This window comes from Callospermophilus lateralis, chromosome 14 (assembly GCF_048772815.1).
Source record: "Callospermophilus lateralis isolate mCalLat2 chromosome 14, mCalLat2.hap1, whole genome shotgun sequence".
Classification (NCBI taxonomy): Eukaryota; Metazoa; Chordata; class Mammalia; order Rodentia; family Sciuridae; genus Callospermophilus; species Callospermophilus lateralis.
Window position 1 is genome coordinate 94,957,167 of NC_135318.1, and position 25,761 is coordinate 94,982,927.

General features: G+C 49.1%; 1 protein-coding gene across 1 annotated transcript in view; it reads right to left on the reverse strand.

The window, feature by feature from the left end:
- Positions 1-7,637: 7,637 nt before the first annotated feature.
- Positions 7,638-25,761, reverse strand: part of LOC143380069 (uncharacterized) — an 83,904-nt gene continuing 65,780 nt past the window's right edge. Inside the window, exons 10-13 of the mRNA XM_077105177.1 lie at positions 13,590-13,697; positions 12,488-12,602; positions 8,934-9,080; positions 7,638-7,645 (exon numbers count right to left, since the gene is read on the reverse strand). Of these exons, the coding sequence (XP_076961292.1) occupies positions 7,638-7,645; positions 8,934-9,080; positions 12,488-12,602; positions 13,590-13,697 (378 nt within the window). The remainder of the gene's footprint in view (positions 7,646-8,933; positions 9,081-12,487; positions 12,603-13,589; positions 13,698-25,761) is intronic.

Sequence of the window (25,761 nt, forward strand, 5' to 3'; positions counted from 1 at the left end):
CCTCGTTGTCGCGAGGGGCAAAGTTGCAACATATGCAGTCGAGGGGGAGAAATAAAGAATGTCCCTGCACTTCTGCCCTTTTCAATGCTTTATTCACTAGAATCACTTAATAAAATTTCACTCTATAGGTTCTTAATCAATAAGACGACCATCCTTCATGGTAGGCACTGCAATAGACATAATCAATTCACAGCAAAGGATTCTAGGTTAATTCTAAGCACTGCAAAACACTTAATCATGACAGGCTAATGACAGACATTCCCTCTGCGTGCTAAGGTCAAAAGTCTCAAGCCTTAGGCTTTATGTCCAGCACATGCACACTCACTCAGACCGCGGTGATCAGGTCAGGAACCAAGGCAGGCTTCTCCTGGAATGGAGCTGACGGCCGGCTGAGGAGAGGGTCTTAGGGAGAAGTTGAGGCTCCCACCAGGGTCAAGATGTGGCTGTAGAGTTGGAGAGCAGTAAGGATCAGGCACAAGATGACAAATGATGAGATGTCAGTCCAGGTCCTCATCAGACTCTCCAGCTTGGGTGCATCCTTGTTTTGGCTGGCTGAATGTCTGTTCATTTGCTCTATTATTTATACTAAATTTTGGGGCTTTTGACCCCCCTTTCAATCCTTATCAGTTACCACCAGATTTCTCAGTGACAACATTCACCCTGGGGTTAAAACATCTGGTCTGGTGGTCCCTCCTGGATTTTCTCACCTTTCCATTTTTTCAGGGGAGAACAGCCTGACAGAGGCTTCACTCTGTGTTTCAGGATGCGGAGAAGTGACTTGTTTGTGTCTGAGGCCATACTGGAGGGCTCCCTTAGGCATGCCAGGTGAGACTGCAGGTTTCAAACTGAAGTTTTTAAAATGGAGTCGCTTAGGCTCAGACCTAAGGCCATCCTTATACTCCTGAAATAGCAAAGCACGCTGGCTTCCACAGAGGTCTCCCACTGCAGCCCAGCTCAGCAGGACTCATGAGCAGTGACCTCATAAGTTCACATAACTGAGGACAAGGAGGGCTGGTGGAGAGTCAGAGGCAGATGTGGGTCAACAGTGCAGGTGTGCGAGGATGAGGGGCACGCTCGAACAAGAAGAATAGGAGAAGAGCCTTTTTCAAGCAGGGAAAAGATGATCAGAAATAAAATTCCCAAGGCCTCTGGGTCTAAAATACTCCTCTAAGGGTCAAAGTCAACTCAGAAAAAAATGAGGCTGTGGGCACGAGGGGGAGAGACCAGCAGCCCAGCTCTAGCCTCCTCTCTTCTCCTTGAACCTAAATCTGCAGGCACAACCAAGCCTGTGGTACTCCAGCCCCATGACCTGACCCTCGTTTCTGTGTCACTACGCCACTAATCCAGGTACCACGAGACTGCCACACTAAAATGATCCGCATCTTCACAGTGGAAAATTCCACGGTCACCACACAGCCCGGGGAAGCACACGACATGGTGCTGTGTGCAAAGAGCGGCCGTCCATTGTTGGAGCAGCAGATCACTGGCCAGCTGATCCCTTATGATTTTTCTATATCTGCTGGACATTCTAGAATGATCATGAATTGCCTTGGTTATCCAAAATTTAACCTACTGCTAAACTGAAAAGTCTCCATTGATTGCCTGACAAGCTAATTTCGTCCAGATCACACTTTCAAACCTATCCCAAAGAGGAAGCGTAGGTAGTGATGTCTCTTGAACTTTTCAAAATGAGATGTCCTAGCTCCTCAGCTAAGGCCCAGCTAAAAACAGTGTGTGCCTTCTTGGTGTGACTCTAAATTAGCAGGGTATCTGGGGCACAATTCAATACTTTAGGCCTCAGGTGCCCCAAATGAGGGGCTCCAAGTAAACTAGCGCTCTCCAAATACAGCTGTGGCACGTGAGATAATTCTAGGGGCTACTTGAACAAGAACATGCATTTTTAGTTTAATAATCACTAAAATGTTAATTCGTTTAAGACAGAAGAAAAATCAAGACAGGAAAGCACCCCTACTTTCCTGTTGCAGGAGGTGGAAGTGTGTGCCAGTCTACGTACATTTAGTGAAGAAGCTGGAGGGTCTGTACTGCTGGCCTGACCAGCGGCTGGGAGGAGAGATACAGCACTGTGTCTGCAGCGCATGGCTCAAGCTGGTGAAGTGTCCACTGTCTCTGGCTCTCCTCAGTGACAAAGGGCCTACAGAGAGATGAAACAAAACCAAGTTAGACGTCCCTGGCTGTGGCGCTGCCAGCACCAAAGAACTCTGACTGATAAAAATAAGTCACTAAAAATTCTAATCTTTTGAGAATCATATTTGAGGACAATTGTTCTTTAAACCAAACTTTTGTCTGATAGCCAGCTAAATGCCCATCCTCATTAGAGAGGTTACAGTTGCTTCACTCAGTGGATGTCCCAGTCTCAAGAAAGCTCTGTACAGCCAGGGTTTCTGCTTCTGGGCTGCTCTGGGCAAATGGCGCCCTCTGCTGTATGCAGCTGGGCAGTGGACAGATGAGGAAAGACCTTCAAGTGAAATGTTCAGAAGAACAAGGTGCAATGTATAGAGGGTACCCTGCCCTTTATGTTCAAAACACAGGGCTGCAGGGAATGCATGTTGTAGACAACTCCAGAAGATCATGCAAGAAACTGAAGAGCAGCTGCCTCTGTGGAAGAAAACAGGGGCATTAAGGCTGGATGTGAAAGACCTGCGTTTTTGTATTTTGAGGAATTTTTTTTTTATTTTTTTTTAACCACATGCATCTATTACTTGAGAAAAGGTTTTAGAACAGCCATGTCTGAGAGGAAGCCATCTGACCAGTCCCAGGGATGGCGGTGTCAGGTGAGGAAGAAGGCAGAGGTGACAGGAACAGGTGGTGATGAAGGAGTGGGACAGTGCTGGCAGGATCAGTGCATGCACAGATTCTAGAGCTCTGTGCTTCACTAGAGAAGTGACAGGGTTAAAACAGCCCTGAAGGGAAAGTGGCCTTAAGGGTATTGGCTTGATAAACAGAAAACAAAAACCTGACAACAGCTGTTTTCAAGTCTGAGTGAAGCCATGCAGAGGACAGTTACTGCGGCTTCATCAGCAGCACCAACCATGACTCACAGGGCCAGAGAAAGAAGGCAGGAAAGGACAGGAAGAGTGACACCTAAGGGTGGTAGGAAGCCATCACAATATCTCCACTGAATACAGCCAATGAAACACAAAGGGATAATCTTTAATTACCAAAGAGCATTTAATAACAATCCTTTTGTTTCCTTAAAATAAGAAGTGTAGGCCTATGAGACTTCAGAACTTTGTCATTACAAATCTCATTCTGCTGTACACATTTTCGCTTTTCTTGTGAAGGCCTTCATCTTCAACACAATATCTTAATTAATAATAACATTTCATCTTGCCCTGTGTACCATTATGACCTCTGATATATTTCAAGAAGAGTAAAAATCACTATCAGCTTTTTCTTCACACTGAGAATGTGTCCATGTTTATTTTTTTATGTAAATTTTAAAATTTATATGACATCAGAATGCATTCCAATTCTTATTACATATATAGAGCACAATTTTCCATACCTCTGGTTGTATACATAGTATATTCACACCAATTCGTGTCTTCATACATGTACTTTGGATAGTAATGATCATCACATTCCACTATCATTAATTACCCCATGCCCCCTCCCTTCCCCAGATTGTTTTTGAAAGACAGAAATATCATTCATAGCTAATAATGTATCCAGCCTAAAAGAGTTCAACTGTCAAACACAGAAAGAAATAAACTTTAGAATTTAGAAATAGCCACTAATTTTTAATGGGGGGAAGAAACGATTTGGGGATTGAACCCAGGGCCTTGTGTACATTAGAAACAGTCATATTTGCTGGGTGCGATGGCACATGGCTGTAATCACAGTGACTCAAGAGGCTGAGGCAGGGGGATCACAAGTTTGAAGCAGTCTCAGCAATTTAGAGAGACCCTGTTTCCAAATAAAACATAAGAAGGGCCAGCGAAAGGGCTCAGTGATAGGGTGGCCCTGAGTTCAATCCTCAATATTATCAAAAACAGCAGTCTACAACTGGCTGTGCTAACATTGTATCATAATATTTTTTTAAATATTTATTTTTCAATTGTAGTTGGACACGATATCTTTATTTTATTTATTTATTTTAGGTAGTGCTGAGGATTGAACCCAGTCCCTCGCACGTGCTAGGTGAGCGCCCTACCACTGATCCCCAGCCCCAGCCCTGTATCATAATATTTAAAGAAGAAATCCCAGAAGGTCACCCTGAGTCACGTTCTGAAGCTCAGTTACAGGTTACCATCATCTCTCTTATTGACTCTGCTCTGATTCTTTGAGTTCTTATTAATTTCAGGCCATGAGACCCGAGAATCAGGAAGCAACACCTTGTATCCCCAAGTCAGAAGCCACTCAGGTGGGGACACGAGGGCCCCCAGGGTTCCACCTCAGCACACATCACTTTCCACACCAAGAACTCCTTCCTTCTCACTTGGGTCTCCTCTATGAAACCAAACTGGTTGGTGAGAGATTTTAGCTTACTGTGTTTCTGACTGATCTGTTGCAGCGATTAGAAAAATACAGTGACAGGTACTAAGGAAAGCAATGGACTTCTTAAAAGTCAGGCAATTATTAATTCCAGGAAAAAGAAACTGTAACCATAGAATACTACCTAGCTCAGCTCTGAATGTGCACATAATTTAATAACAAACAATGCCCAGAGATACAGTCCAAACTGTGCTTCTACCTATATTGGAAGAAAGTAACGGTAAGAATAGACTGTTACATCTCCAATTAGCATAAAATGTTGAGTGAAGAACAGCAGATACGATATATTTAGAGATATAACCAGAGGAAGGTGAAAGAAGTGAAAGTGTCCCTAGAAGGTGGGAAGGAGCAGGAAAGGACTAGGAGTGAAAGCTCTGAGTCTTTCACTACCTTATGGAAGGTCAATTTTTTTTTTTTTTTTTTACTTCTGGAGTGGTGCTGGGGATTGAACTGCAGGCCTTGGGCACCCTAGGCAAGGCTCAACCTCTGAGCCGCACCCCCAGCCTGGAAGTTAATATTTTAAGGAATAGCACAGCAACCTGCAGTGGGGACAGCTCTCCCTATTTACAGACGAGGAAACCCAGGTGTCTGTGTACCTGGTAGCAGAGGTGGGAAGTGTCCCTCCAAATCAGTGCTCCTTCCCAAAGCCCATCCTGGGCCACCCCTCAGCCAAGAGTGATCTTCGCTGGTCTTCCTCCCAGAAGCCTTTCCCAGGCCCCTACCAGCTCAGGTCAGGGCAGTGCCTGGCACATGTTAAGGGGCAAATGAGTTGTTTATAAACCAGTGAGTGAATCAACCAAGCCACAAATCAAACTGGTTGATTCCCAGTGGGTATAACAGGTCGTAGGAAATCTGCCACTATGCAGAAAGCCCTGTCAGCTGGACTTCTCCCAGGATCTCCAAGGCATCTCACAGGCCAGTCTCCAAGAGGAAAAGGCAGGAGACCCACAGGGAAGCCCAGCACTCAGGGGTCCCAGAAGCTCAGGACACAGCAGGACTTCAGCTCCGCCCCACACAGCCCAGGTGAAAGGGCCAGGCTTCCCTGCACAGCAAGGCTGGCCTGGCCTCCACTTCCCAGAGGGTGGCAGAAGAGAGGCCCTGCACTATGTCAAGGGAAGTCTGTGTCCACAGGAGGGGGCATCATGGCAGCCAGACAGCTCCTTGACCAGCCCTGCCATCACTGGCTGTGGGATTTTTTTTTTTTTTTTTTTTTTTTTGGTACCGGGGATTAAATTCAGAGGTGCTTAACCACAGAGCCACATCCTTACTCCTTTTTCTTGCTAATTGGCTGAGGCTATTCTTGAACTTGCAATCCTCCTGCCTCAGCCTCCTGAGTCGCTGGGATTACAAGTGTGCACCACTGCTCCTGGCCTGGCTGTGTGACCCTGAACAAGTCACTTCGGCCCTCAGAGACTCACCTTATCATCTCTAAATGGGAATAATCTCAAGAAAGCCAGTGTGAGGGTTGAATGAGGTGACATGTTTAAGCCCAGTGCACAGCACCTGCTCAACATGGAGACCATTATGTTTTAAAGCCTTGAGCTACATCAACTGCACTCATAAGAACTTTGAAAAATACTCAAGACTGTACGTCACCATCATCAAGGACATGCCTTGTCCATTTATTTTAAAATCTAAAATTTTATTAAATCTATGGGAAAAGGTAGATCCCAAATGAATCTCACCATTGCTGAGGGCGGTCTTCAGTGCCAAAACAGAAACTGTGGAAATGTGTTCAGGAAAGCTGCCTGCACCAGAATCGACCTGTCAATTAAAAGTAAGTAAGTAAACAAATAAATATTCTTTTGTTCCAGTGCTGGGGTTGAACCCAGGGCCTTGAAAGTGGAGTCCCGGTGCTTCGCCACTGAGCCACATCCCCGCCGCTACTTTTTTGAGACAGGGTCTCCCTAAGTTGCCCAGACTGGTCTCCAACTTCTAATTCTCCTGCCTCAGCCTCCCAATTTGCTGGGATTACAGGCAAGGATTACTGCCCTCAGCAAAAAGTGGTTTTGTTTTCTGGTGCTGGGGATAGAACCCAGAGCTCAGGCATGCTGGGCAGGTGCGCTTCCACTGAGCTACATCCCCACGCCCCCAGGCAAAACAACATTTTTAAAGATGCATTCCCACATGAAGAGAAACATTGAAATAATAACCTGAGCAGCTATTGTGGCTCACACCCACAAGCCCAGATACCCAGGAGGCTTAGGCAGGGGGAACCCAAGTTCAGGTCTCAAAGATAAAAGGCCTGGGAATGTGGCTCTGTGGTGAAGCACCCTTGGGTGCAATCCCCCAGTACCCCATAAAATAAATAAAACAATAAACACCCACAGATTATACCATCCACAGGATTAAAGAAATGACAGATGTGGACGAGTGATTTCCAGGCTCCGCGGCCACTGGCCAAGCAGCTGCCCCAAGGCTTCACCTTCTCTTCACTCTCCCATCCAACCAGGCACCATGCCTGGCAGTCTCCTTAAAAATTCTTCTGCCTGGTGGCCACACTTCTACCCTCATCCTGCTGCCACTTCTTTGTTTAGGCCTCCACATCCCTGGGCCATAGGGTAAGGGTCTCCTAGTGGGTCTCTCACCTCTCCCCTGGAAATTACCACCTTTCTACACTAGGTGGCTTCGTCACTTCACAGCCCTGACATGTCCTTTCCTGGATCCCTGCTGGCAGTTAGGAATTCTGGGCACAGCCTGCAGGACTGTCACGTGGCCCCAGCCTTCCACACCAGCCTCCTGCTGCCCTTGCCCCACCCTCCCACAGCCATCCAGACCTGCAGTTAGTCTTGAGCTCACTCTGATACACTTTTGTGTCTCCTCCAGGTCCTCCTGGTTTGCAGCACTGCAGCTCTTACAAAACCTCCCTGACCCTCTGCCCTCTGGAGCCCCCACGCACCAGGCTCTGACTACACTGCCCTGTGCAACCTTCACACAGCGTCGTCCTCCAGAGCAGGCCTGGACAGCACTTACGGGAAACTGGCTTTTGGCAAAGGGGCATGGCCACTCAATGGGGGAAAATGGGTTCAATAAATGGTGTTGGAACAACAGGGTTCAAACCCACAGGAGAATGAAGTTGGAGCCCCACCTCACACTCTAGGCACAACTTAACTCAAAGTGCTCTAATGACCTAAAGGTAAGAGGAAGAAAAGTGATCAGTGGTGACTTGGGCCTGGGTGCCACCTAGGAAGCTGGGGGCCACTGGGCAGCTGGGGGCATTAACTAAAAACCTGCCTTCTTGGAGTGATGAAATTGTTCTAACTAGTTTACAATGGTGAGTGCACATGTTTGTGAAAATATTAAAAACCAGTGAATTTTGCGCTTCAAATGGATGAACTTTATGGTATGTGAGTTGTATTTCAATGTGACTGAAAAAACCACATGAAAAATGGTTATACACAAGAAGGTAAAAAGAGGGGAAAAGCCAGGCTTTGGTGCCAGGCATTTTGGGTGAAAAAAACCTTATGTCCCTTGCTCAATTTGTGTGCCTCCCTCCACCATGGTAACAAAGAGTGTAATAATAAAATCTACAACGTGTAGGGATTGGGAAGACAGGGAAAATGTGTGAACAGATGAAGAGAGTCCTGGAACACAGTTTAGGGCTCATGAAGTCAGCCAGCTATTTAAATGGGGCCTTGAAATAGGAGAAGGGGGAAGGAAAAGAAGTGGGGGATTGGAGGAGACCATCACAGGGACAAAAGAAGAATACCAAGACCAGACATTCTGCCAAAGATCCCTGGTCAGGTTTTTTTTTTTTTTCCTGCAAAATGAGTTACTATGAAAGAACTCTGTGGGTTTTAGGGGGCTTTGGGTTTCAGAATTAGAAAAGCAGGACTGTGGACCTAACAACAAAATAATGCAGAGAAGGCAGGAGGCAGCCACACAGTGGCCCTGAAGCCAACCTTATGTGGAGGAGCAGCAGGGCGCCTTCCTCAGGTGCATGCAAGGGGGGGGGGGTGGCGACACCATGTGCTGACATCAGAGTCACCTCTGTACTGAGTCTCTGCACTGAGGCAACCTGTCAGCCGAAATTAAACTGACTGAGGCCAGTGCTCTCCGACTCCACCTGGAGAATGACCATCGCCCTTCAGAGCTTCACAGGCGCCTCTCAGCCTTGAACCCTGGTGGGCATCACCATGTGACCCCAGGGTCGCGCCTGCCTGCTAGGAAAGTGATGCTCACCAATTCCCTTCCCTTCACAGAGCATGCAGGAGCCATTTGGTAAACTGTGCAGCTGGCTGTCATTTTGCAGCCAAGCGCCCAGACTCCCAGAGAGGCAAGGAACACGCGCAGGGGCACCCAGCGACCACAGGCTGGATGGGAGAGCTGTGGGAAGTTGTTCGCCTCCCTCCTCCTGGACACCTGCAGGCCCCATCGAGCCGGCTCCCCCTCGCTCCGCGCCCTGTCCCCAAGCTCACCCGAAAATACACCGCCCAGCGCAGGCACGGGGTCCACAGCGTGCACCACTGCTGCCTCCCTCCACGGCAGCCTTCCCTCCTCCTGCCAGGACGTTCCCAGACCGCGACGGGAGATGCGAGACCCGAGGACCACGCCATAGCCCATACCTGGTTGGAGGGAACGTCCAAAAGGGCCAGGCATAGGCTGGTCAGGCATAGCCAAGGACTGCTCTGGCAAGGCCTGCGGGGCGGGGCGGGGCGGGGCGGAGCGGGGGGCGGGGCCAGCCCCAGGCGTCCCGCGCCCGGGAGGCGGGTGGGTCAGTTGGAGGTGGAAGCTCCTGCACAACAGTGAGGTCAGGCAACCGCTGAGGACCCTGGCTCCCAAGGTACCCATGGCAGGGACAGGCCAAGTGTAGGGAGGATCCACAGGGTGGGTAAGACAGAGGAAGTGTGGAGAAATTGAAACCCGCTCCAGGAAAGCTCTGGAGTTTGGGAGATGAAGTACTTTGCTGGGATCTCACATGCATCTGTGCATTCATTCTCTTTCCAACATGTGGTTATCACACATGCATATCCCAGCCCTAGCCATGTTTTCTTCCCTCATCTCAGGCTCCACTTTATGCAGTTTGGGAACAAATGATTCACAAATCTGCCACAGAGAAACGAGGAATATGTTGTAAGAAATCCTGCTCAAATGGTCTCTGACGCTTCAGATCAGGATTAGAATATCCAAATATATAGAAAAGTAAAAATACTGGCAAACTAGAGCCAGAGCCTATCAAGACTGGCACAGTTGGGCACTGCTGAACTTTGTGGCAGAGTAATGAGACAAGGCCAGTTCATTATGGGCAGCACAGCTCACCTCATGGTCTGTGTTGAGGTCAAGCCTTTAAATGCTGTAAAGTCAGTAGCCAGTTTGGCTTTGATTTTGGTTGGCTTGTTTGTCTTTAACTTTTAATTTTGAAAAAAATTATAGATTCATAGGAAGTTCCAAAATTGATACAAAAATATCCCATGCACCCTTCACCCAGTTTCCCCCAATTTGAGCATAGACCAACTCACACAGTCTATCTCTCAATGAGTTTATGTGCTCTTGTGTGTCTTTGTGTGTATTTGTGTCACAGTATATACAATATTGTATTGCTCCCATTGCAAAACTGACCCATACTCCTAAAAACAAAACTTATTCTGAACAAATGAAACATTTCTTCCTCTTGGTTTTTATGTTTCCTCTAGGAATCACTGCTACAATCAATATACTCAAATCATCAAAGTAGATCAGAAAACAAAAAGATTATATTTTAAACAGTACTTGGTTTAAATGACAAATAATATAGTAATGAATGTGTTACTAAAGGGAATAAATAACAAAGAACTAATGTCAAATTATAGATTGGCAACTTGAAAAGTTTGAAGCAAATACTTAAAGAAGTGAATGTCAATGATCATGGGATGTTCAGCACTGCCCAGCCAGACAGCAGCAAATTGTTCTTGGAAGGATCCCGGTGGAAAGATTGAGCCTCCATTGCATCATAAAGGGGAGGTTGGCCTGGATCCACTCATCCTTCTCCTTTTGGATGGTCCTCTTCCTCAGCACAAAGTCATATTGAATGAGAGAGTTCATGACATAGAAAACATTTATGTCGTGAGGAATCTTCAGCTCTGGGGAGAGGGGTATCAGGATGGAAAGTGGCACTCAACAGGTGCACCACAAGAACCCCCAACATGGGAGACCCTAGGTCAGGAAGGACCTGAGCCACAGACGTGAGAGCTCTCTAGCTCAGCTCCAATTCCAACAAAGACATCCACAGTAGACTTCCCTGAGGAAAAACTATGCAGAGCACTTCAACAGAACTAATGTCTGTTGCTTCCAAAGGTTTTAGACTGCAGAATCTTCCAGTTCCTCCTGGATCTGCAAAAGCACACCACTAGGTTGGCATCTGGAATCTCACACAAAAGGCTTGTGTGCCTAAGATTTGGTCCCCACATCAGCCATCTTCACAGGTGGGTTTGGAGGGAAGCATTGGATGGTGAGTGCTCTGATGTCATCATGAAATTCTCATTCAAGATGAATCCACTACTGGGAGGTGGGAGGGACTGGAAGAAAGGTTGGGTATGGTTGGAGGAAGACCTAAACAGGGTTGCGCCCTGGGCAATAGTACCTTGGCCCTGTTGGATCCACTGAATCCTCATCCTCCAAGTAGAGGTCCTCCTTCTCTACTCTGACTTTCCCTCTTCTCCCTCTCTCCCAGCCTCGTTCTCTCTCTCCCTGTTTGGCAAGGGCTGAGGAGCTCTCCACTGCCACACACTAGAGCTTTATGGACAGCCTCAGTGCACAACCAAAGAGAAAGCTATGAAACCCAGAAAAAGGCCTAGGATTCCTCCTCTGAGTTATTTTCCTCAAGTATGGCCACAATGAGGACAGGCTGAGCAGCACAAATACCACATTAGAGCCATGCTTCTGCATTGGTGGAGCCCGCCTCCATGTGGACCAGCCTCTGAGAATGGAGGCCACATTCCAAATGCTGCCCTACTGAGAACAATGGTTCCAAAGACCAGCAAAGGGACTGCTTCCCTCCAACATGGTGTATGGTCCAGTGGTGCCATGACCCCAAGTGGGGGAATACAACAGCCCGCTTCTCCTTCCTCTGAACACCTGTTTCCTGCTGCCCTCCTCTAACCTAGAGCCTGTTCTCCATCCCTTCTGGGTTGGATGTGGGGATCTCTGCTATGAATTTCTTAGGCTACCAAGGCCCCAGAAAGACTTCCTCTTCCATAGACTCTATTAACCTAACAGTAGGTTAAGATAGAAGAAAATTGATCCCAGAACTCATAGGGATGGTGGTCTTCAGTGTACATAGGCTGGGATCATGGCTGCTGTGGGTGTTGGGCTCACAAAAACCAACCAACCAACCAACAAAAAAGCACTGGCATTATTATCAGATGAGCTTTGTAGCCAACGTGCTCAGGAAGCCCTCATCTGACTTTAGTTAGGGATCATAACCTGGCTATTGTGATCACTCCTTGGCAAGTGGAATCAGGTACAGAAGACCATGGATATGTCCAAACACAGATGATTCAGGCTGTCTCCCAGGCTGTGTTTTCCTCCAAATTTGATCCAGTTACTGCTTGCTAGAATCCTGGCTATGCTCTGCCCAGGCAGTGGCTTTCTGGTCACACAGAAGGCTTTCAATAGTACTGCTTCAGTCCACAAAAGTGCCAGTTCCATCTTTAGCCCATGCATTCCCATGTTCTTCTGAAACCACTCCTATCCCAGACCATGGAACCATACTGCTCCTGGAAAGAGGCTTTCCTCCTCACTCCTCACTGATGTCACCTTTGGATGCCTGTTCATGTCCAGGGGAGGGCACCTGGTGGGGATCCACAATAGCCCCTGGGATATACCACAGAACCTCAAGACCTTACACCAGCAGAAGAGCAGTTGGCTTTGTGCACGAGCCCCAACACACCCTGTTGGAGTGTTCTTGGGGATCAGAGACTACTCTTTGGTGCTAAGAGTTGACCTGAGTCCACATCCTGACCCTTGCTCTCTGCCACCTGATTGTCCCACTTACTCTGATGGTGAGAGATGATTTGGCCCAGCTCATATTCCTCCGGCTTCTCCTGAGTAAGCAAGTATAGCTCGAGGGCCCTGCGGATGATGACAGGAGCCCTATCGTGGCAGGTCACCTGGAGCAGCATGGGAGACAGGCCTTCAGGAAATGGGCCTTGAAGTGACTACTCAAGGACAGTGGGCAGGCGCATTCTGGAGGCATCTCAACTCTAAATACAAGGGCAACATCCATGACCTTACTACCTGAGGCTGGCTTCCTGCTCATCGCGTGGGCTCTTCACATAGGCTACTGGCCCAATCCTTGTACATAGGACTTCGTAGACCTGCCATTGCTCTTTGTGGAGCTGTACTCCACTCGAGGTGAAAGGACCCCACTCCCTGTACACAGATGCCATCTCATCCCACAAGTTGGGAGGAATGGGACAGTGGCCTCCAAGATCCCAGGTCTGCCTGAGGATGCAGGCAGCATTTGGGGTGGCCCAGACACAAAACCTAGAGGGCTTTGGTCTGGATTGCCAGGGCCCAAAACAGACCCAGGAACATGACCACACACAGGAGTGCTGAAAGACAGCCACGAGAGCTCCTGGCCTCCAGAGGCTCAGTGCTGGCTGGGGTGTAGGAGGACACCTCATCCAGCAAGGGTGGTCATTGGAAAGGGCTCCTGTCCTGCAGATTACCTGTACATTTAGTGTGCTTGCTCTACATCCATATCGACTCTGCAGAAAGATCTCAGCTCCTTGTTCAAGGAACATGCAGAACCTCACACTGCTGTCCTCCTCCATGGATGACAGCATCCCATACAGGGGAACCTGCCACCTAGGTCCTGTCCTATTCTCATCTGTCACCCATACCTGCCCCTGCCCTTCTGGACTACATGCTGCCACCCGACACACAGACTCCCTCAGACATGGCGGTGGACAAGCTGCTGCTCTCATCTTAGCTCCAGCCCTTCTCACTGACCTCTCCCTTCTTGATTCCCATCTATCCTCCTGATCATCCAGAAGCTCCAATGCAAGAGGGCATGAGTAGTCCATGGTATTGGACCAGTGTCTGCTCCCCACCCAGGTGTAAGCACCAGGGGACACCCCTGCTCCCAGGCTTACCAGGACATTCTTGGCCACCTTTGGACTTTGTGTTTCTAAGTGGACACGAATTAAGTCTCCCACCTTCTTGTGGGAAAGCGGCCTGGACTTGCAGGTTGATTCTGAGAACTGTGGGGGATGGAACATCAGCAAACCCAGAAACAGAGAGCCACCCCAGCCTGTCAGTTGGCTCTATGGGCTTATAGCACATATGTCCAGGTGATGAGGCTTCTTGTTTCCCCAGGTGGAAGTGGAATGGCAGCACAAGTACAGCTTGAATAAGGTAGGTGTTTACCTCCTTTCCCTTGACCTGGGGGCGTTTCCTCACGATGAAATGATATTTTATCCGCGGATTCATGGACAGATACATGAGTGAGTGGTCAGGGACCTTGATTTCTGCAGAGAGAAGTGGAGAGAATTGTTAGGGGGCACTCAAGGATTATACCACAAAACACCCCCAAGCCCTGAGAGTCTCCGCCAGGGCGAACCTGCACCGGAATGGAGAGCCCTCCTATCCAGCTACAGTGCCACCAAAGACTCCCTCAGTGATTCTTCCCTGGAGAAGATGATGTACAGGATTCTACACCAAAAGAGCACCTGACAATGGAAACAGCACCTTGGGCCCCAGAACTTCTCAGTGCAGGTTGGATCTGCCAAAGAGACACTGCTAGGCTTTGAATCAGGATTGGCAAAGGCTCCTGTGCTTAGGCCTTTCTCCCCAGTGCAGCCATGCTCACACATGGGCATTCAGGGAAGTGTTGGATGGTGGGTGAATTCATCCCCTTGCCCTGGATGAATCCACTCAAGGATGAATACGTGGAGGGGAGTTTGTATCCATCGGAGGTGTGTTGGGCATGGACATGGGAGGACTTCAGCAGGGTGGTGCCCTGGAGAACTCTATAGTTTTCTAGGTTCGCTCTCCTCTCCCTTGTTTCTCATCATGAGCTGCCGGCTTGGTGCTTGTATTCTGGTTCTTGTTCTACTTCTGGCTCTTCTTTCTGTCCTGCATCTTCTTGTAGTTCTTTCTGGGTCTTTTTCTTGTTCTTACATGATTCCTTCTTGTTCCTCTTCTGTGTATCTCCCTCTACCCTTCCTTCTGTTCACCACCTCCTTTTTCTTCTTCTTCCTCCTGCTCTTCATCGTGTGATCCTCTCCCCACTCAGGAGTGTCCTCTTTCTCCTCCTCCTCCTCCTCCTTCTTTCTCTGGCAATGGTGGGGCGTCCTCTGAAGAGTTCAAATCTATCACACTCTTCTGCACAGATGCAGCCTCTGTTCAGAACCCCAAGATGAAATCAGTTCTCAATCAATGGCCAGGAATGAAACCAAGACAAAGACAAGTGACTTCCTTTCTTTGTCATTGTCACAGTCAGGAAAGACTGAATAACAGACACCGCATTCTGGATAGGCTTCTACCTGTGGTAGTCAGCACCTCATCTGGACCAGGATTGCTAAACTAGATTCCACCTCCAAAAAGCTTCCCCAATGAAAACAAGGTTTCCAAGATCTAGGAGAGGGCCAGCATCACTGCCACCCTCCTGCCATAAGGCATAGATGCCATCACACCTAGTGGGTTCCAGGCCCCCTGCTAGTCCTCCATTTTGACGTCTGTTACACACAAACCTCCCCGTGGTCTGGAGCCTGCTCTCAACTGATGCTTGGGTTGAAAGTGTCTATTTCTGAAATCACCTTCATAGACTCTCAGTTTGGTAATTGCTTATTGACTGGCTTATTTTTGTACCAGGGATAAAACCAGAGGCACTTAAGCACTGAGACCATTCCCAGGCCTTTTGACTTGGGTACAGGGTCTCCCTAAGTTTCTGAGGCTGTTAGGAAATTCCTATCCTCCTGCGCTGCCTCCCAAGTCCCTGAGATTCGCAGAAACTGCCCCCTTGCACCTCAGTCATCCTCATGTGTAAGACAGAGCCAACCCAAATGAGGTGGTGTGTGAAAATGGGAAAACTCACATGCCCGACAGATGGTGGCTTCTATTGTGGACAGGCTGGGATGGTGGAGGCTAGGAGTGTCTGGCTCACAAGAAAGGAAAGAGCACTTTCATTGTGGACAGCTCAGCATTGTGGCCTATGTTCTTCAGATGCCCTTCTTTGTTGCTGGAAGGAATAATAACCTGGCCATTCTGATATCTTCAGGACATGGGAACCCAGGCACAGAGGACTTGGAATTGTTCCCAAAAGAACCCAACAGGCTGTCCCCTGGCCTTGACTTCCTCTTCACTGAGTCCTGTTCCCAGTTGCTGCAATCCTGACATTCTTGTGAGTAGGCAGGACTTCCCATATCCTGGCCTTGGATTGGGACTTGTGCTGTTTCCGTCCATAGCAATGCTGATCCAATCAGGACCCATGTTCTCCTCCTCTTGAAGGCATCCTTATCAGTGAGCCATAACCAAACTGATGATCGATTGAGCCTCTCTTCCTTGCCCCTCATCGATATTAGCTTTGCATTGCCTGACCAGGTCCAGGGGAGAACACATTTAGGGAGGTCCAGCAGCCCCCTGGGGCCTCATTGAGCACCTCCACATTGGACACGCCCATCATTGCACTTGGTTTCCTGCACCAGGCCCACCACACTCTGCCGATTTGGGGGCCAAGGCCCACTTTCTCTTGGCTGTGAGTTATCCTGAACCCACTGTGGATCATTTCTCCCCACTGTCTGATTGTCCTTCTTACTCTCATGCAGAGACATCATTCTCAGCAGCTCAAAGTTGTCCACATCTTCATGCTGCAACAAATTTTGGTCCAAGGCCCTGCGGATGAGGCTTGTCACCCTCTCCTGACAGGTCACCTGGATCAGGGTGGGACAAATGTCATCAGAGAATGGCTTTTAGAGGAGATAACCAGAAGACTGTGGTCAAACATTCAGGAGAAACCTCAGCTATATATACAAGGGCACAATCTTGTTATCCTGCTACCTGAGTGTGGCCTCCATATACCCCCTGGGTTCTTGCAATGTGCTACTAGAACAATCCTGGTACAAATATCGGCCTGTACCTGCCATCTCCCCTCCCCCTGGGGAGCCACATTCCACTCAGGTCAAAGGACAAACTGCCTATGCACATACACACTCTCAACTCACTTGAGAGCAATGGGCCAGGGATCTGTGCACCAAGTGTGCTCTCGGATGCAGGCTGCCTTTGTGGGTGGAAGAGGCAGATGCACTGAAAATTTTGGTCCTGACTGCCACTACACAAAACAGACTCAGATACGAGAGTGTGCACTTGAGTGCTTCATGATAGCCTGGAGAGGCCCTTGCCTCTGGAAGCTCGGTGCGGGTCTGGTTGTAATGATGTACTTGACTCAGCACTGGCAGGCACTGGACATGTCTCCTCTGCAGCTGGACACATGCAGCATTAGTGTGTCTACTGCACATCCATAGAAATACTGCCAAGAACCCCTTTAGCTCCGTATTTACATACATGCAAAGGCTGACATTCCGAAGCTTTGGCATGACCCCCCAGGGGATCTTGACCCCAAATTCCAACACCTAGCCATGCTAAGGAGGTTCTCTTCCCTGCCGCCAGCAACACATCCCCTCCTACACATGTGACAAGTCACTGTCCCCTCCTCTGCTCCAACCTCATTGAGAATACCAAGTTCTAGGCACTGCAGCCTGCACCCTGGACATTTCTCTGACTTCATCTGTTCACAGCACTTCCTCTGCACTTCTGGCCTGCAAAACCCACAATACACAGGCCCACTCACCACTGGAGCTGGGCATGCTGATGCTCTCCCTCCTCAGGTCAAGCCCTTAAGATGGACCTCTCTCTTCTTTATTTCCCACCACAGCCCCGGGGTTGGCTGTGTCTCCTGCCTTCCACTGTGTGGACACCCAGGAGGCAGCCCTGCTGTCGGGCTTACCAGGATGCGCTTTGTCTCCCTCTGGCTCTGTCCCTCTAGGAGGACGTGAACAAAGCGGCTGTCTTTCACCTGCTCCCTGGAGTGAAGCAGGGAGGAGTTGCTACCGGTGACTTTTGTCATGCAGCACTCATTGCTTTGGGTGGCCTGGGGCGATGGTCCTGCAGCCACTGCAGAGCTGCTGCTCCCAGCTGCTGGGATCCTGGATGCCACTGCCACAGAAGGCTCCGAGAACTGTGGGGGATGACAACATCAGCAAAGCCCAGCACCTGCACCCCACCCAGCCTGGCAGTTGGCTCCGTGGGCATTCTACAACATCCATTCAGAACCTGAGGTTCTTGTCCCCTTGGAGGATGTGGAGTGGCACCAGGAGTAAAGACTGAAGAAGGTGGCTGTTTACCTCCTTTTACTTCACCTTGAACCACTTTCTGGCAGCTATTTCCTGAAGAAGAAAGTTACAATCCACGCTGCCATCCAGGGCGTAATATACGTTCCCATCAGCAGGGATCCTCAGCTCTGGAGAGGCAGGGGCAGAGGCATGGTAGGTGACACTCAAGGAATACACTACCCAACATCCCCCACAACTGAGAGCCTCTGCCAGCTCAGGTCTCACACACAGACCTGAGAGCCCCCGAATCCAGCTACTGTTCCACCAAAGACTCCCCACTGATTCCTCCTTGAGGACCCTCTATGCACAGGAGGTCCACTACAGGATCACCTTTCAAGGAAATAGCCCCTTGCACCCCAGAACCTCTCAGTTCACGTTAACCTGTCAAAGAGAAACAGCTAGACTTTGCATCTGGATTGGCCCCCAAAGACTCATGTGTTGAAGGTTTTCTCCCTACTGCAGCAATGATCACAGGTGGGTTTGGGGAAAAGCACTTGATGGTGGGTACCTCCACCTTGCCAGTGGATTCATCCACTCATACAGGGCTACACTTGTTGCAGTAATTCACTTGCAGGTCAGCATGGGAAAAGAAAGAAGAAGCAAAGCAAGTGAAGCAGCAGCAGAAAAAAAAGTCCTTTATTGTGTACAAGCAATCTTTTTATAGTATTGTGAACAAAGAAGGCAGCCTTCCAACATCAATAAATCAGGTCTTTCAACTAATTAAACATAGCATACAGAAGTTTTACTTTCTAATCAGAAGTGACCCGCTTCTCATGGCTAATCTACTCTCGACCTGGAGTATGCTGAGCTCTGCTCTTTGTTAGAACAGATAAAAAATTTTTCTCAGCGCCCTCCAAGCCCACTTGGCAGAACATCCCATTTGCAGGCAAGCTCTCCCAAGGACAGCAGACACCTCGTTTTCAAGCATGTCTGTTGTTACCTATCTAAACCTTGAAAGAGCCTCTCGTTTGCGAGCAGGCCCTCCCAAGGACAGCAAACATCTCGTTTTCAAGCATGTCCGCTGTTACTTTATCTAAACCTTGAAGGAGCCCCTCGTTTGCGAGCAGGCCCTCCCAAGGACAGTAGACGGCACGTTTTCAAGCATGTCCGCTGTTGCCTTTCTATGTCTCGACAGAATATCCTGTTTGCAGGCAAACTCCATCAAGGACAGTAATAGTAACGCAGTCACATCTGATTCTCTACAACACTAATTTGAGGGGTATGGTTTGGAGGTGTGTTGAGCGTGGGTGGAGGATGTCCACAGCAGGGCTGTGCCATCTCTTGAGTTCCCCACTTCTGCATTTCCTCCCCATGAGTATAATTCTCATTCACATTTTTAATCAATTTATTGTTATATTTCTTGTTCTTGTTCTTCTTCATCTTCTCCTCATGCTTCTTCTTATAGTCATCTTGACCTTCTTATTCATTGTCTCCTCCTTCAACTTATTTTCATTTTTCTCCTCCTCCTCCTCCTCCTCGTCCTCCTCCTCCTCCTCCTCCTCCTCCTCCTTCTTCTTTCTCTCTCTCTCTCTCTCTCTCTCTCCCCCCCCCTTCTCTCTCTAAGAAGAGTTTACAAGCCGTGAAGTGTTCTATTCTACCACACACTTCTCTCTAGAAATGGCCTCTGGTCCTAAGTGGACTCAGTTTGCAATGAATAGAAAGATTGGAAGCCAGAAATGATTCTTCATTGAACTGCTTTTCTCATGTACTCGTCTCAGTCAGGAAAGGCTGTCAAAGTAGGCACCCTGTGGTTGTCTGTCTTCTTTCACACAAGCAAAGAAGCCTCTCTTCTTGGCCCCTCGTGGATAATAGCTTTGCAATGCCTTCTTAGGCCAAGGAAAGAACACATGGTAGGCAGGTCCACAGTCCCTGGGGAACATGAAGAACCTGCAGATTTATGCCCCATCATTACACTTTGTTTCACGCACAAGTCCCACCATACTCTTCCTGGGCATTGGGCCAACGCACACTGTGTTTTGGCTCCCAGTTATCCTGAGCCCACAGTGACTCACTGCTCCCTACCCTCTGATAGTTCCACTTACTCTGATGGTTCAAGACAATTTGCAGAAGATCAAAGTTTTCTGGATCCTCCTGCTGGAGCAAGTGTGCATCTAAGGCCCTGCGGATGATGACTGGAGTCGTGTCCTGGCAGGTCACCTGAGCAGGGTTGGAGAAAGCTCATCAGAGAGGGAATTTGGGAGTAGCTACCCAGAGGACAGTGCTCAAGGATAATCAGAGACAACTGAGCTCTCAACACAAGGGCACCATCTTGTTACCCTGCTACCTGAGGCCTTCATGTGATCATGTGGGGTCTTCCTATGTGCTTCTAGGCCAATCTTGGTACAAGAGTTTGCTTCAACCTGCTATGCCCTATAGGGACAAGGGAATAAGGACCAAAAGGCTTTGTACAGACACACTCTAGTCCCATCAAGATGGGAGGAATGGTCCAGTGGACTTCCATATCCCTGCTCTGGTCTCGGATGCAGCTGCATTTTTATGTGGACCAGGCACAAAACCTAGGTGCTTTGGTCCTGACAGCCAGGCCACAATACACACTAGGACTCTTTAATGATAGGCATGGAAGCTGCTGGCCTCGAGAGAGTGAGTGCTTGCTGGGGTGTCAGGAGGTACAGACCCAGCAGGTGCAGTGGTTCAACATGGCTCCCCTGGAGGTGGACACCAGAGTCTCATGCAGAGAGAACCGCTAAATCTCTATTCACATACTTGCAAACTAGGGCACTAATGGGCCCCTCCAAGGCCCTCAGTTGTCTGTGACCCACACCTACCCACCCTAATCATCCCACAATGGCTCCCTTCCCTTCAACCAGCAACATATCCCCTCCCACACACAAGAAAATGACTGCCAACTCCTCTGCTTCAACCTCCATGGTTCAATATACTCCTCCTCAATACCAAGGTCAGTAGAGGACGGCCTGTACCCTCGATATTTCTCTGACCTCCTCTGAACCCAGCACTCACTCCTGCACTTCTGACCTGCACACCCCCAAACACACAGGCCCACTCCCACCCAGACCTGGCATGCTGCTGCTCTCCCGCCTCTCTCTTCCTCATTTTCTGCTCTCCTTCCTGACCTTCCAGAAGCTCCAATTCAAGAAGACAGGCCTAGTCCAAGGTGTTTGCTGTGGACTTGGTCTTCCCCAGTATGGGCTCCCAGGAGACTCCCCGGCTCGAAGACTCACCAGGATGCTCTTATACTTTGTCCTTTCATTTTCCATGTACACGTGAATGAGGCATCTGCCTCCCACCCGCTTGTTGTACTGGGGCCTTGAGGAATACCGAGTGGAGACCCCTGATGTCCTGGACTCCGGCTCTGCCCCTTCCCAGGGAGAAGGCTCTGGCTCTGGGGTTGGCTTAGGAGCCGTGACAGGAACTGAGCTGGTAGCTAGAGGAGAAAAGATGCCAACATGGCTGCCTTGCCCTGACCTTGGCACAGACAGACAATACCCCTGCTGCCAGGAAGACCTCAGGCCCTTAGCCCACACAAGACCTCTTTGCAGACTGGGGTCACTTCCTGAGTGGACAGAGGCTTATCCTAATTTCCAGCCCAACACCAGGCATACAGACACCCCGCAGTGGGACAACAGTCGGACCTTTCCTCATATACCCTTAGGTACTCACCCCAGTCCGCCTGGCTCTCAGGCTCTGCCTGGCTTGATTTGCCATCTTCAATTGCGGCCAGGAGGTAGTGTGCTTGGGGCTCCAGGTACAAGCCAACCAGCACGAGCCACATGCATGGCAGCAGCAGCTGCAGACTCAGCGAGCCTGGAGGCTGATGGGAAGCCTCGGTGTAGAAGTTCACCCAGGTCCCCAAGAAGGAAGGTGAGGCACTTTGGGGAGGCAGGTGGGGAGTCAGCAAAACCCTGGCCTTGCCTTTGCCACAACCTCCAGAGCAAACCTCTGACCCAATACTCCTGAACCTTCCCTGGTTCTGAACACACCAGTCCACTTCAGACAAGAACACTCTGTGGGCATCTGTAGCCTTTCAAAACCCCGGAAACCATGCGGGCACCCCAGCACCAGCAGAGCATTTATGCACATCACAACAATCACCCCGGGTGGGAACTCTCCATTCCACTCTGTACTATGCCCTGCCATCTGTACTGATCAGTCCAACCCCTCTCCTTCCTGTTTCTTCATTATACTACCATGGTTCCCACACATGGATGCCAGGGTGCTTGTGGCCCACCCCAACAATTTGGGTTCCAGGAACAAATGACACAGTGGAATGTGTTTGAGAACTTCTGGATGATGGGAAGTCCCACCCTCCAGGTTTTCATCTTCAATGTAATGAGTACAGAGGGAGCCAGGAGGGCTCTGTCAGGTAGAGAGAGGTGAGAGTTGATGGAGCCTCAACTAAAGTGCCGAGGACTCTGGGTTCAGAGCTGGTGTTATGTGGACTTGTTGAGAGACATGAAGAAAACCCAGCTCACTGTATGCAGAGACAGCAGATGCCCTCACGTGGTCAGGCTGCTGTGCTTCTCAGAGCCCCGAGATGTTCCACAGGTGTGAAGGTGGGGAACCCATGTGACAGCCCAGGCTGCTCCTGAGCACCTCTCCCTGGATTCAAAGCACGTGACTCTGCATCAGAGTCATCACATCAATGTATCCCGGCCCCCCACCCGAAAAGTTCTCTGAGACACTGAGGATCCACTGGCTCTGGACTTGTCCTTTCCTCTGGGATTCTGGGGGCCCATTAATTAGGAGGTCACAACAATTTTCAGCACACAGGCTGAGCCCACTGAGATCCCAGGAGTATTCAGGCATTGCTTCTATTTATAGTCCATCATGACCCACAACACAGTGGACACGTATTGCACTCACCTAAAGAAACCACCAGGCCCAGGGCCTTCATGCACACTGGCCTGCAGAGACCTGGAGGAGGAGGCAACTTATACGCTGCATGGAACCAAAGAACCTAGATCCTGTTATCTGAGCTGGACAGACAGCTCATGTGCACACAGTCACCACTGTCACTGAGAGTGCAACTGAAACACCCACAGAGTTGGCAGTGGACTTGTTATGCCCACGACTGGGGGTGAACTGCATCCCTTGAAAATGATCGTGTCCAGAGAAAGGCAAATTTTGGAGGATTTCACTTACTTCAGATTCTCAGTTATCAGGTTCATAAAAAGATAAAGTATAATGTTCTTCTCCTGGGCCTCAAGGGCACTAGAATTCAGCATTGATGGTAGGAGTATGTCCATGAGAGTTCTGGAGATGCAGGGTGGTGACGCCTATACACCAACATGAACATGCTTAATGCCACTCAACTGTGTACTTCAAAATGGTACAATTACAAAACGGATGTTTGGTGTCAATTACCACAATGTAAACACGTGGGAGACTGCTGATTGACTCATCTTAGCATAGTTTGTGTTGTGATGGCAGAATACAAGACACTGGATAATTCATAGCACAGATTGTATTTCTCAAACTTGGAAGGCTGGAAGACCAAGACGGGGGTCATCTTGTAAGAATGTTCTTGTTGTGTCCTCCTGGGGAAGCAGGTGAAACAGGGACAAGGGCTGCTTTAAGAAGCCCTTTCCCAGAGAAGGAGAATCCATGGCCTAAGCACATCTTCAAGTTCCCACCCACTAACACATCATAATGCAGAGACAGAATAGAATGACAGTCCACGCTCCCCAGAACATCCCAACTTATTGCCATGTGTCCATTTCTGCAACATTTCACAAGTCATGATTTTGGATAAGACAAGAGTTAAGCTGAACACATGGGGAGAGGGCTCCCTTCTCGGCTCCTGCTTGCAGTGTTGCATGTGGCCTTACAAGCCATCACTGAGGTTCTGCACAACAGCTCCGACTGCCCCCCTATCACATGCCCATGAGGCTGATTCACACTCAAGTCCTGAACACTCCCAAGCCCAGAAACCAGAAACGTTACAAGAAATCCGAGGGAGATTTGTTCAAAATCCACCCAAAACACTAGTCCACACATGCTCAAGTCTCTTACAAAAATGCCAGAGTATTTGCATCTAAACGCTGTATATCTTCTTCCTGTAGCACTTCCATTATCTCTAGATGACTTCTGACACCTAATACAAGGAAAGGGCAGTGTCATTCTCTGTAACACTGTAAGATCCAGGAAACAAGGAGGAGAGAAGTATCTGTCCAGAGAGACACAACTCCTTTCCTGATACTTTGGATTTCCAGCTGGTGGGGACCATGGATGCAGAAGAATGAGTGCAGGGCCAACTGCACTTTCTTGCTTTGCATTGAGGAGAGGAAACACTGCAGCCAGGATGAGGGCTTCTAGGAGCTGATATCCTTCAAGTCAACATCTGGACACATCTGACCTTCAGGCTGGAAGACTTTCTAGCAGGGGATCCAAGGACTTGCCCACTGTGGAAGGAATCCAAATGAATCACTTACTTTAAAAGGCATCAAAGAGGTTCAGGAGGGAGGGAGCCAACCCAATTGTCTAGACCACTTTTAGAGGTCAGGGGGTGGGTTCCAATGCAAAACACCGCAGTCCCATGGAGAATTCTGCAGTGTGTTGGTGATTAAACACAATGTGTGAATCCAGGGGTCACTAGGTCCTCTCAGCCATCAGGAGGGAACTTACCATAAAGGAACAAGGACAAGGATGAGAAGAAGGCTCTGTAGGGAGAGATCTGAAGAAAGGAAAGTGTACTCATTAGAAAAGTGTCCCCCAAAAATTCTTAGCCACCCAAAAGTCGTGTGAACTTATGTGGAAAAAGAGTCTTTGTACAGTGATGAAGCTAAGAGCTCACATGATGAAACACAGCATCAACTGGGCCCAAATCTAATATCTTATATTCTTGTAAGAAGAGGGGAGTCTGGACCCAGAGACCAGGGAGACTTGGGGATACAGCCTATGTGAGGTTGGAGCCAGGATGGGATGCCCATACGGGAACCACAGATCATGGATAGCAGTAGGAGAGTGGGCAAGGGCTGGGAGAGTTGGGGGGACAGTCCTCTTGAAACCTGGGAGGGCTTATGGCACTGGGACAGCACAACACCTACTGTGTTGAGCCTCTGGAGCTCAACGGAAGATACTTCCTCTGTTGTCGGCCACCCAGTTAACAGGGTTTGGTTGCAGCAGCCTAGGACCCAGCTGAAGGTCTGAGCATGTTGGCCATGCAGGGTGGATCTGGACCGCAGACACCCTCATCAGAGACTGTAGGGTCTCAGCCCTGAGGCAAGACAAGCAGTAAGTCAGGCCAGGTGGGGAAACGGCTAGACACACACTGTGGGGACTGGTGCCTGTGTTACTGGGAGCACTTCTGATCCCAGTTCCCTGATCTGCTGCCAACACAGGCTACAGAGGAGGGTACAGGGACACAGACCACGGATCTGCCCCACTCAGTGGGCCCAGGCCAACACCACACCCAGCAGCCTCCTGCCATGCCCAATGAGTCTCGACACGGCCCCCTCTTCCCATCCTGAGAGCTCTTCCCTTCCTCATGTGCCACTACCTCCCCACTGTCTCTGGTAATATCTACTCTGTGAGATGACGACATCCCTGGGTACTGCTCTCTCATCCCAGGACAGTGTGGTCCCACACACCCTGGTGAAATGGGCCACCTGGAGGCTGGACCTGGAGGTCCTTGAGGCTGAATGGCAGGTGTGGTCCTCTGGCACTTTATTATTTAAGTTAAAAAAACAAAGACAAAAACAAAAAATGGGTCTTGGTGCTCAAAAATGTTTGATTTGCATATTCTCATCCCCTAACCCCAATATTTTCATTATTTTCTCACATATGAAATCTTACTAGCAGAAAGTTAATTTCGTATTATACAAAGTTGATTGAAATAACATTGGTATAAATAATCAATCACCATACTTTCAATTTTTGTTCTGCTTTCCTGTTAGAAACCACGTGGATACAAGAGAACAGAGGACAGACTCATGGAAGTGCTTGAAATGACAGGAAG